We start from the raw sequence: 12,263 nt of genomic DNA, 5'->3' as shown, positions 1-12,263 counted from the left end.
ACAAGGAAACTTGTAATATTAAATGCCTATCTTAGACAAGAAAAAAGATGTGAAATCAATGATCCAACCTTCCAACCTTCCACCTTAAGAAGCTAGAAAGAGTAAATTAAACACAATGTAGAAGAAAAACATGAATGTAAAAGTGAAAATAATTGAAGTTTTTTTAAAAACAGACAAAAAATTGAGAAAATCAAGAAAGCCAGATGATGTTTTTTGAAAGGATTAAAACAATTCACAAAGGCCCAACTAGACTAATAAAAAAGAAGAGTCACAAATGACCAATATCTAAAATGAAATAGGAGATATCACTATATATCCTACAGATATTAAAAGGTAGAACTTAAGGAGAGGATACTATGAATAACTTTATGCAAATAATTTCAACAACATAGACAAAATAGATAAATTCCTCACAAATCACCAAAACTGCATAGGAAGAAACAGAATATCTGAATAACCCTATATCTGTCAAAGAAATTAAATTTGCAATTTGAAAACTTCCTATAAAGAAAACTCAGTCTCACATGGTTTCACTGGTAAATTATATCAATTAAAGAAGAAATAATACACAAATATTTTTGGAAAACAAAGAATGAGAGAAGACTTCCAAAACTCATTTTATAAGTCCATCATAACATCATCAAGGACTTTACAGGAAAAGAAAATTACAGAAAAATATGCTGTATGAACCTAGTTCAAAAATTCTTTATAGAGTATTAGAAAATTGAATTCACCAATATATAAAAAGGGTAATACATCATAACCAAGTAAGTTTAACCACAGGAATTCAGTTTGTTTTAACATTTGAAAATCAAGCAATGTAATTGGCCACATTGACAGATTAAAGGAAAAAAAACTAGATGATTATTTTAATATATGTAGAAAAAGTTTTGGGCAAAATTCAATACTCATTTATCTTTAAAAGTGTCTGGTAAACTAGAAAGATAAGAAAATTTTCTCAAATCAATAAAGGCATCTATAAAAAACTATACCTAACATCATATTTAACAATGAAATACTGAATGATTTCGCCCTAAGTTCAGGAACAAGACAAAGATATTTGCAACCTTGGAGCAGGCAAAGATTTCTTAGAGAGGGCATGGAAAGCATTAACTACAAAAGAAAAGCCTGATAGACAAGACTTCATCAAAATTAAAAACTTCTGCTCAAAAAAAGACAAATATATCGGCAAGCCGTAGACTTAGAGAAAATAGTTGCAATACATGTATTTTTCAAAGAGCTTGTATCCACAATATATAAAAATAACCTCCTAAAACTTGATTTACAAAAAGACAGCTCAATTTTTAAATGGGCAAAGGACTTGAGCAAACATTACACAAAAGAAGATATACAAATGACCAAAAAAAGCACATGAATAAGTACTCAACATAATTTGTCTTTAGGACCACATTAAAAAGATCGCCAACATCAGGTGTTATCAAGAATGTGGACCAACTGGTACTCTTATACATTGCTTGTGGAATTGGAAGATGGTACAAATATTTTGGAACGGTATTTTGCAGTTTCTAAAAAAGTTAAACATACATCTACCCAATGACTCAATAATTCCATTTCTAGGTATTTACCCAAGAGAAATTAAAACATATATCCACAAAAGGACACACAAAAATGATCACAGCAGCTTTGTTCGTAATAGCCCCAAACTGAAAACAGTCTAGTTGTCCTTCATCATGTGAATGAATACACAAATCATTACGGTATATTCATAAAATGGAATGACACTCAGAAAAGAAAAACAATTTATATGCACATCAACCTAGATGAATCTCAAAAACATTATTGAGTGAAAGAAGCCAAACACAAAAGAATACTTACTATATGAACTCACTTATATGATATACCAAAACAGTTCATTTATGGTGAGAAAAATCAGGTTAATGTCTGTTGAAAGGAAGTAAAGTTTAACTGGAAAACAGCACAAGGGAACTTTTGGGACTGATGGGTATATTCTCTATCTTGATTAGGGTATTAGTTACATGAGCTTATACGTTTTCAAAATATATCAAACTATACAGTCAAAATATATGTATTTCATTGTATGTAAATCTTATTAAAGAATTTCCTATGGTATTTCTATTTTTTAGATGCCTTTAAAGACATGATCTACCAACAGTTTTGTTTTTAAAATGTCAAAATTTACAGTATCCTGTAAATTTCAACCCTATAACTCTTTAAATATAGGATGAAAGGTTTACATAAATGATGAAAATTTTTAAACCTCAACCTAATATGAGAGAAGGAACATAATTTTTCAATATTCTTGGATGTATGTAAGCAAAAAAGTTTACAAACATTTGTCACACATGCTATTTTGCAACCTAATTTTTTGATGTAGTCATATAGAAGATCAATTTTGTCTTGAAGGATCAAGAAAGACTTCATGAAGGAGTTTGCCCAAATCCACACTTGAAAGCTGGCAATCAATAGGTAAAGATGGAATGGGAACAAGGTGGACTGTCAACCATATTCCAACCAAGGTACTAAGGCAGGAAAGTTTAGGTTTCATTTGACAGTTATCAGATAAGTCTAATATGGCTAACTTTTAGAGTCTCTGAAGTAATAAAATGAGATGAAGTGGTCTGTGGCCAGATTGCAAGTATCTTTGAATGATATACTATGAAGTTTGTAATTTATTCTAGGCAAAGGGAAGATACCAAAGGTTTTGCAGTTAAATGCCATGTTCAAACCTGTGTTTAGGACACGTTAGTATGCCAGGATGGCAGAGTGGAAAGAGAACTGGAATGAGATCAAAAGACCCAGGTTGAATGTCTAGCTTTGTCACAGGCTATGTAACTTTAGAAAGTTCCTATAACCTTCATTTTCTTCATTCAAAAATTGGAAGATTGAGTTAGATAATCTCTAAAATCCTTCGAAATATTCAGTGAACGTATGAGATGGGATTTGCAGCAATGAGAACAGGAAGAATGCTCCTGCAATAAATTAGAGAGAGGTAATAAAAGCCAGAACCTGGAAATGGTCAAAGGCAATGAAAGGGGGGTTTGAATATGAGAATAATTCAGTGCAGGCATGGGGGAGAGAAAAGAGCCATAGGTGCTTATGAACTCCTGAATCTAAGGGGCTGCCTCTTTCTGTGGGCTCCCTAGTCTGGACTCGACTGCTACTCGCATGTATTGTGCTAAAAGCTATATAAACATGTCTTCTGATAAGTGATAACTCAGTCTGGAGATTATATTTAGAAATAATTAATAACAATTTAATTTTTTAAATTATTTGATCTTGTTTAAATGTGACTTTTTAAAAAAAAATACCTTTTAAAACAGGAAGCTGACGATAAGCTGCAAGTTTTGGCTGAAATATATTTTCCATTAGAACTCGTTCCATAAAAAATAAGTCCTGGAGAAACTTTTCAGATTTCAATATCGCCTCTGAGTGGTCTTCTTCATCGTCATGAATTCTAGCTAGAATTACGTTTTCTATGTCCATTAGAGAACTAGCTTCACTATCTGTAAAATACAAATGTGATGCAATGATAAAATAATCCAAATAATATTAGATGATTCATGCATTCTAAACATTTTAAAAATGACATTTTGTCATTACTATTTGTTTTCCTCCAGTATTCAACAACTTCAATAGACATTTATTGAATATCTTTTATGTACCAAGCACATGCAAAATATATACATATATTATCTCATTTTGGAATTCTTAACCACTCAAAAGTGTACTGGTTTTCAGAAGATAGGAAATGATAACCTCATGAGGTTACTTGTATCTCTACATTTTTATTCAAATTGAAATAAGATTATTATTAGTCTTCAGATAAAGTTCTGATTTTATTATTGCTTTATAGGAATAGTATACTACTGTGTTAATTTTTTATTGATGTTATAACAAATTACCAAAAACTTAGTGAATTAAAACCATGCAGGGCTGGCCCCATGGCTTAGCGGTTAAGTGCGCGCGCTCTGCTACTGGCGGCCTGGGTTTGGATCCTGGGTGCGCACCGATGCACCGCTTCTCCGGCTGTGCTGAGGCCCTGTCCCACATACAGCAACTAGAAGGATGTGCAACTATGACGTACAACTATCTACTGGGGCTTTGGGGAAAAAAAAAAGGAGGAGGATTGGCAATAGATGTTAGCTCAGAGCTGGTCTTCCTCAGCGAAAAGAGGAGGATTAGCACAGATGTTAGCTCAGGGCTGATCTTCCTCACACACACACAAAGAAAACCATGCAAATTTATTATCTTAGAGTTCTGCAGGTCAGAGCCCTGACTCAGGTCTCATTGGGCTAAAACCAAGAAGTTAATAAAGTTTTCTTCCTTTTTGGAGGTTCTAGAGGAGAATTCATTTCCTTGTATTTCCTGGTTTCTAGAGGCCACCCACAGCCCTTCCTCCATCTTCAAAGACAGCAACATTGCATCTCTCTGACCTTCTTCTGTCATTACATCTCTCTTTGACCACAGCTGGGAAGGTCCTCCACTTTTAAGTACCCATGTGATTAGATTGGGCCCACTCAGATAATTCAAGATAATCTCCTCCTTTGAATATCCTTAACATAATCACATCTGGAAAGTCTCTTTTGCCATGTAAGGTAAAATATCCATAGGTTCTATATGTGTACATATTTTGGGAACTATTATTCTGCCTACTACACTACTTAGTAAACTCTTACTTTAAAAACCAAATGAAGGGGAGTCCTGCTTCCATGAAGATGGCATAGACACACTTTTCACTATTTCTCCTGCTAAATATAACTAAAACCTTGGACATTATATATAAATAAAACAAACATAGGAAGCCTTTAAAAGTCTTTGGGAGAAGAAGGCAGAGCAACTAGAGTCCTCAGGGCCCAAGGAATGACACAATGGTGAGTTCTCTGGGTTTTCTTATTGTCACATATATTCCAGACGTGGAGCTGAAGAAGCCAGCAACCTGGAAACACAAATGAGTGCAGACCAAAAAAAACCAATGGAAGCCTCCTTTCTCCAGCCAAAGGACTAGGAAAAGGACAGCCTGGCAAGAAAGAAAACTTTTAGATTATAACTACTCTACTCCAGACAAAAACCACAGAAAAAATACTCACATCACAAAGGCCAAGTGGGAAGCCTAGACTTCCACCTTTGCCAGGCTGTAATAAGGCATACCAATCTTCCAGCCCTGCAGTAGGTGTGGAGTCAGAGAAGGCTTTGTAGGGAGCCAGGACTTTTATCCCTACCAAACATAATGACTATGCTGCTCTTCCCGCAGTATCAGTGGTGATCAGTTGGGGAACATGGAATTCCACACCCACCTGGCTGTATCAAGGTGTCCCTCCTTATCCCCACTAAAATAATCAGAGTTGGACTGATAAAGAGTAAGAACTTACATCACTGCTCAACAGTAAAGGGGCCAACTCCCACTCCATGGGGTCAAGGGAAGCCTCTTGTGGAGTGGTAATGAGGAATTCCTATCCCTCCCAGCCATGGAAATATAAACGGAAGCCAGAGCTCCCTACCTGCCCTTGTCCAGCAGTAACCCTCCCTCAATGTCATTGGAGGCAAAGTAGAGAACACGGACTTCTACTCCAACTTTCCACTTTCCTCTGCCAGAATAGTGTCAAACAAAGCCTACCAAAAAGGAAGACTTAAAGAAGATCCAGACTTTCATAACATAATACCCAAAATTTCCAGGTTTCAATTAAAGGTCATTCATCATACCAAGAACCAAGAAAATCTCGACTTGAATGGAACAACAACAAAAAAAGACAATCAATAGACACCAATACTGAGATGACAGAGATGTTTGAATTATCTGACAGTTTAAAGCAGCCATCATAAAAATGTTTCAACAAGTATTTATGAAAGCACTTGAAACAAATGAAATAATAGAAAGTATCATCAAAGAAATAAAAAGTCTTAGTAAATCAATAGAAGAACAAAATAGAAATTTTAGAACTAAAAAGTATAATAACCAAAATTATAAAATTCAACAGATGGGCTCAACAGCAGAATGGAAGGAACAGAGGAAAGAATCCGTGAACTTGAAAAGAAAATAGAAATTACCAAATCTGAAAAATAGAAAGAAAATGGTCCGGGAAAAAATGAACAGAGCCTCAGAGAACTGTGGGACTATAACAAAAGTACTAATATTCATGTCATTGGCATCCCAGTATTTGAAAAATAATAGCTGAAATTTCCAAAATTTGGCAAAGAAGAATAACATACAGATCCAAGAAACTGAATGAATTACAAAGAGAATAACCCCAAAGAAATCCACACCAAGACACAACATACTCAAACTTCTAAAAACTGAAGACAAAGTAAAAAATGTAGAAAGCAGTGAGACATACCATATATGTAGGAGGAAACAAGTTGAATAACAGCAGATTTCTCATCATAAACTGTGGAGGCCAGATGAAAGTGGCACACGTTTCTGAGTGCTGAAAGAAAAGAACTTTCAACCCAGAATATTATGCCCACTGAAAATATTCTATAGGAATAAAGGAGAAATTAAGGTATTCTCAGATGAAGGAATACTGAGAGAGTTTGTTGCCAGCAGATCTTCCCTAAGAATGGCTAAAGAAAGTTTTATAAACAGAAAGGAAATGACAAAAGAAAGAATTTTGGAACCTACAGAAAGGAAAACAAAACAATGGATAATATAATACAATAATAATATATTGTGTAATATATTATGTAATAATAATATAAACATAATAATTTCTTAATTATGTTTGATGGTTGACAGAAACGTTATAACACTGTCTGATTTAGTTCTAAATGTATAAATATTCCCTTGAAATATTTAGAGAAAATATTTAAGGCAAACATTATAGACAGGGGAAAGTAAAGGACACAAAGGAAGGCAAGATTTTTACACTTAACTTGAACTGGTAAAATGTCAAACCCAGTGGATTGCAATAGATTACGTACGTATAATGCAATATGTATAACAATCACTAAAAAAGCTACATGAAGAGATAAACTCAAAAAACACTATAAATTAAAATGGAGTTGTAAAAAAAATTGTTTGAGTTACCAGCAAGAAAGCAGGAAAAAAATAAAAGAGAAACAAAACCAGAGAGAACAAACAGAAAATGAATAATGGCAGACTTAAACTCTAATATATTAATAATTTCATTAAATATAAATGGTCTAAATATACCAATTTAAAGACAGAGATTGGCAGAATTGGATTTAAAAAATGACCCAAATATGTGATGTCTACAAGAAACTTTTTTGAAATATACAATATAGGTAGGTTTAAAGTAAAAGGATGGAAAAAGATATATTAGGCAACCATTAATCAAAGGTAGAGAAGCTACTAAACCAAAATCATATAAAGCAGAGTTTAGTGTAAAGAAAATTACCAAGGCCATACAGCAGCTTTATGTAATGATAGCACCAAGAAGACATAGAAATCCTAAATGTTTATGCAGAAAAAAACAAGTCTGTAAAATATGTAAAGCAAAAACTGAGAGAACTGAAAGGAGAAATAGACAAATCCAAAATCTGATATAACAACTAGATAGAAAACCAGCAAGGATATAGAGGAACTCAACAACACAACCAGCCAAAAAGATCTAATTGGCATTTATAAAACACTTCATCTAATGACAGCAGAATAGTTATTCTTTTCAAGTGCCCTTGGAACATATACCATGATAGACCATATCCTGGGCCATAAAACAAACCTTAATATATTTAAAAGAAGAGAAATCAGGACGTTTTCCAACCACAATGGAATCAAACTAGAAATCAATGATAGAAAGATAATAGGAAAATCTCCAAATACTTAGAATCTAAAAAATACCTCTAAATAATCTATGGATCAAAGTGGAAGTTTCAAGGAAAAATTTTGAAAATACTTAATTTAATGAAAATAAAACACAGCATTTTAACATTTGTGAGACACAGCTAAAGCAGTGCTGAGTGGCAAATTTATAGCACTAAAATGTATACATTTGAAAAGAGGAAAAGTCTCAAATCAATAATCCAAGTTCCCACCTCAAGAACTTAAAAAAGAAAAGCAAAACAAACAAAAAGCTATCAGAAGGAAGGAAACAGAAAATAAAGGACAGAAATCAATGCAACTGGAAACAGAAAACTAGAGAAAAACAGTGAAACAGATATCTGGTTCATTGACAAGATCAATAAAATTGACAAACCTCCAGCAAAACAGACAAAGAAAAAAGAGAGAGAAGACACAAATTACCAAATTCAGGAATGAAACAGGAGCAACTACAGACCATGCAGACATCAAAAGGATAATAGAGGAATAATACAAACAACTCTACATACATAAACTTGACAACTTAAATAATGAACCAATTACTCAAAAAACACTAACTACTACCACTCATCCAATATAATTTGAAATTTAAGGAAACTGAATTTTTAATTGTAAAAACTCCCAAAAAAGAAATCTCCAGGCACAGATGGTTTCACTGGAGAATTCTACCAGACATTTAAAGAAGAATTAACACCAGTTCTACACAATCTCTTCCAGAAAACATAAGCAGGAGGAAAATTTCCTAATTTAATTTATAAAGTTAGTATCCCACAATTAGACAAAGAAAGTACAAAAAAAGAAAGATACAGACCAATATCCTTCAAGAAAACAGACACAAAAATTCTTAATAAAATACTAGTAGGGGCTGGCCCGGTGGCATAGTAGTTAAGTTCATGTGCTCCGCTTCGGCAGCCAGGGCTTCATGAGTTCAGATCCCAGACGTGGACGGACACCACTCATCAAGCCATGCTGTGATGGCAACCCACACACAAAATAGAGGAAGATGGGCACAGATGTTAGCTCAGGGCTGCTACTCTTCCTCAAGCAAAAAGATGAAGATTGGTGGCAGGTGTTAACTCAGGGCTACTCTTCCTCACACACACACACACATACACAAATATATATATATATATACACATATATATATAAGCAGATGGAATTCAGCAATTATATAAAAAGAGTTATACACCACAACCAATTAAGATTTATTCCAATGATGAAAAACTACTTCAATATTAAAAAAAATCAATGTAATTCATCATATAAATAGGATAATGAAAAATCACATGATTATATCAATTAATGCACAAAAATCATTTGACAAAATTCAATACTCATTCATGATAAAAGCTTTCAGAAAAATAAAAATAAAGTAGATATTCCTTAAGATGATAAAGAACATCTACAAAAAATCTACAGCTAACATTACAGTTAAAGGTGAAACACAGTTCTTTCTTACAATCAGGAACAAGGCAGGGACGTCTGCTCTCACCACTCTCATTCAACATAGTGTTGGAAGTTCTAGCCAGTGCAATAAGGCAAGAAAAGAAATAAAAGGCATATATCAGGAAGGAAAAAACGAACCTGTCCCTATTTGCAGATGACATGATTGTCTAACTAGAAAATCCTAAGGAATCTACAAAAATACTCTTAGAACAAATAAGTGAGTTCAGCAAGGTCACAGGATAACATGCAAAAATCAATAGTATTTCTATTTACCAGCAATGAACAGGCAAACACCAAAACTAAAAACACAATGTTCACCAAGCTTGACCACATTCTGGGCCACAAAGCACACTTCAAAAAATTTAAAAGAACAGAAATCATACCAAGTATGCTCTCAGACCACAACGGAATTAAATTAGAATTCAAGAACAGAAAGATAGCTGGATAACCCCAAAATATTAAACGGACATTAAAAAATACACATAAATAAAAAATAGATCAAAGAAGAAGTATCAAATAAAAATTTTAAATATTTTGAACTAAATTAAAATGAGAAAACAACTTATCAAAATTTGTTAGATGCAGCAAAGAAAGTACTTAGAGGGAACCTTATTGCATTGAATGCATATAATAGAAAAGAAGAAAAGTCTAAAATCAGTAATCTAAGCTTCCATCTTAGAGCATTAGAGTAAAAAGAGCAATAAAAGCCTAAAGCAAGTCAGAAAAAAATAATAAAAATTAGAGCAGAAATCAATGGAATTGAAAACAGGAAATCATTAGAGAAAAATCAATGAAATTAAAAGTTGTTTCTTTGAAAAGATCAATAAAATTCATAATCATCAGCCAGGATAACTAAGAAAAAAAATAGAACATATAAATTGCCAGTATGAGGAAAAGAAGAGGTTTCCTCACTACTGATCCCGTTGACCAAAAGAATAATAAGGAAATGCTGTGAATAACTCTATGCCCACAAATCTGATAACTTAGATGAAATGTAACAATTCCTTGAAAGACATAAACTGCCAAAACTCACACAAGGAGAAATAGATAATCTGCATAGGCCTATAGCTATTAAACAAATTGAATCAATAATTAATAACTTTCCAAAATAGAAATCATCAGGCTCAGATGGTTTCACTCGTGAATTATATTAAACATTTACAGAAAAAAATATCATCTTTACACAATCTCAGAAAATAAGTAGAGGGAACACTTTTCCCAACTCATTTCATTAGGCTAGTATTACTCTAATACCAAAGCCAGAAGAAGACATTATAAGAAAGGAGAATTAGAAAACAATATTTATGAAAAAAATGTAAAAATTCTCAACAAAATATTAGCAAATCAAATCCAGCAATGTTTTAAAAAAAATTATACACCACAGCAAAGTGGAGTTGATTCCAGGTATGCAAGACTAGTGCAACATTCGAAAATCAGTTGATGTAATCCATCACATCAACAGGCTAAAGAAGAAAAATCACATTAGAGTCAGAAAAACCATTTGAAAAAATTCAACACCTATTCATAATAAAAACACCCAGCAAACTAAGATTAGAAGGGAATTTCTTCAACTTAATAAAGAACACCTACAAGAAACCTACAACTAACATCATACTTAATGATGAAAACCTGAAAATTTTCCCCCTGAAGATCAGTTTTCTCCCTAAGAACAACAAGCTAGGATATCCTCTCTCACCAGTTCTATTCAACATTGTACTAAAAGTTCTGGTTAATACAATAAGATAAGAAAAAAAAATAAAAGTTATACAAATTGAAAAGGAAGAAAAAAAACTTTGTCTATGTAGAAAATCCCAAAGAATTGTCAAAAAAAATAAAAAACTCCTAGAACTAATAAGCAATTATAGCAAGGTCACAGGATATAAGATTAATATATGACAGTCAACAGCTTTCCTGTAAACCAGCAATGAACAAATGAAATTTGAAATTAAAACCATAATACTATTTATAGTAGCACCAAAAAAGTAAACACTTAAGGCATAAATCTAACAAAATATGTACAGGATCTATATGAGGAAACTATAAAACTCTGATGAAAGAAATCAAAGAAGATCCAAACAAATAAATTTTCATGGATAGGAAGCCTCAATATTGTTAAGATGCCAATTCTTCACAACTTGAACTGTGGATTCAATGCAATCCCAATTAAAATCCCACCAAGTTATTTTGTGAATATTGACAAACTGATTGTAAAGCTTATATGGAGAGGCAAAAGACAAAGAATAGCCAAGACAACACTGCAGAAGAACAAAAAGGACTGACACTACCTGATTTTAAGAATTACTATAGAAGGGTTGGCCCAGTGGTGTAGTGGTTAAGTTCCTACACTCCACTTCAGCAGCGCAGGGTTTGCAGGTTTGGATCTTACACACGGCTTGTCAAGCCATGCTGTGGCGGCGTCCCACATACAAAATAGACGAAGATGGGCACAGATGTTAGCTCAGGGCCACTATTCCTCAAGCAAAAAGAGGAAGATTGGTGACAGATGTTAGCTCAGGGCCAGTCTTCCTCACAAAAAAAAAAAAATTCCTATAGAGCTACAGTTAATGAAGACAACGTGGTATTGGTGAAAGACTAGACATATTGATGAATGGAACAGAATAGAGTATGCAGAAGTAGACCCACACAAATACAGTCAACTGATATTTGACAAAGGAGCAAGGAAATTCAGTGGAGTCTTTTCAACAAATGGACAATTGGACATTTACATGTTAAAAAAAAATTAATCTAGACACAGAACTTTTACCTTTCACAAAAATTAACTGAAATGTACCTTAGACCTAAATGTAAAATGCAAAACTACAAATTTTCTAGAAGACAACATAGGAGAAAATCTAGGTGGCCTTGGGATTGCTGACAAGTTTTTAGATACAACACCAAAAGCACAATCCAACAAGGAAAAAAATTGTTAAATTGGATTTATTAAAATTAAAAATTTCTGCTCTGCCAAAGACACTGTTAAGAAAATGAAGAGATAAGCCACAGATTGGAAGAAAATCTTGCAAAAGACATTGATAAAGCACTTAATTTATCAGAATTCATA

The 12,263-nt window shown here is 33.3% G+C and overlaps 1 protein-coding gene across 1 annotated transcript in view; it reads right to left on the bottom strand.

Annotated features, from left to right (window-relative positions):
* DNAI4 (dynein axonemal intermediate chain 4) overlaps positions 1-12,263 on the bottom strand; it is a 99,565-nt gene that overhangs the window by 30,861 nt on the left and 56,441 nt on the right. Inside the window, exon 8 of the mRNA XM_087449305.1 lies at positions 3,291-3,485. Within this exon, the coding sequence (XP_087305431.1) occupies positions 3,291-3,485 (195 nt within the window). The remainder of the gene's footprint in view (positions 1-3,290; positions 3,486-12,263) is intronic.

This window comes from Ceratotherium simum, chromosome 2 (genome assembly GCF_057802395.1).
Source record: "Ceratotherium simum simum isolate JZ-2026a chromosome 2, ASM5780239v1, whole genome shotgun sequence".
NCBI lineage: Eukaryota > Metazoa > Chordata > Mammalia > Perissodactyla > Rhinocerotidae > Ceratotherium > Ceratotherium simum.
The sequence above is the reverse complement of the archived record's forward strand: the minus strand, read 5'-3'. Positions and strand labels throughout refer to the sequence as shown.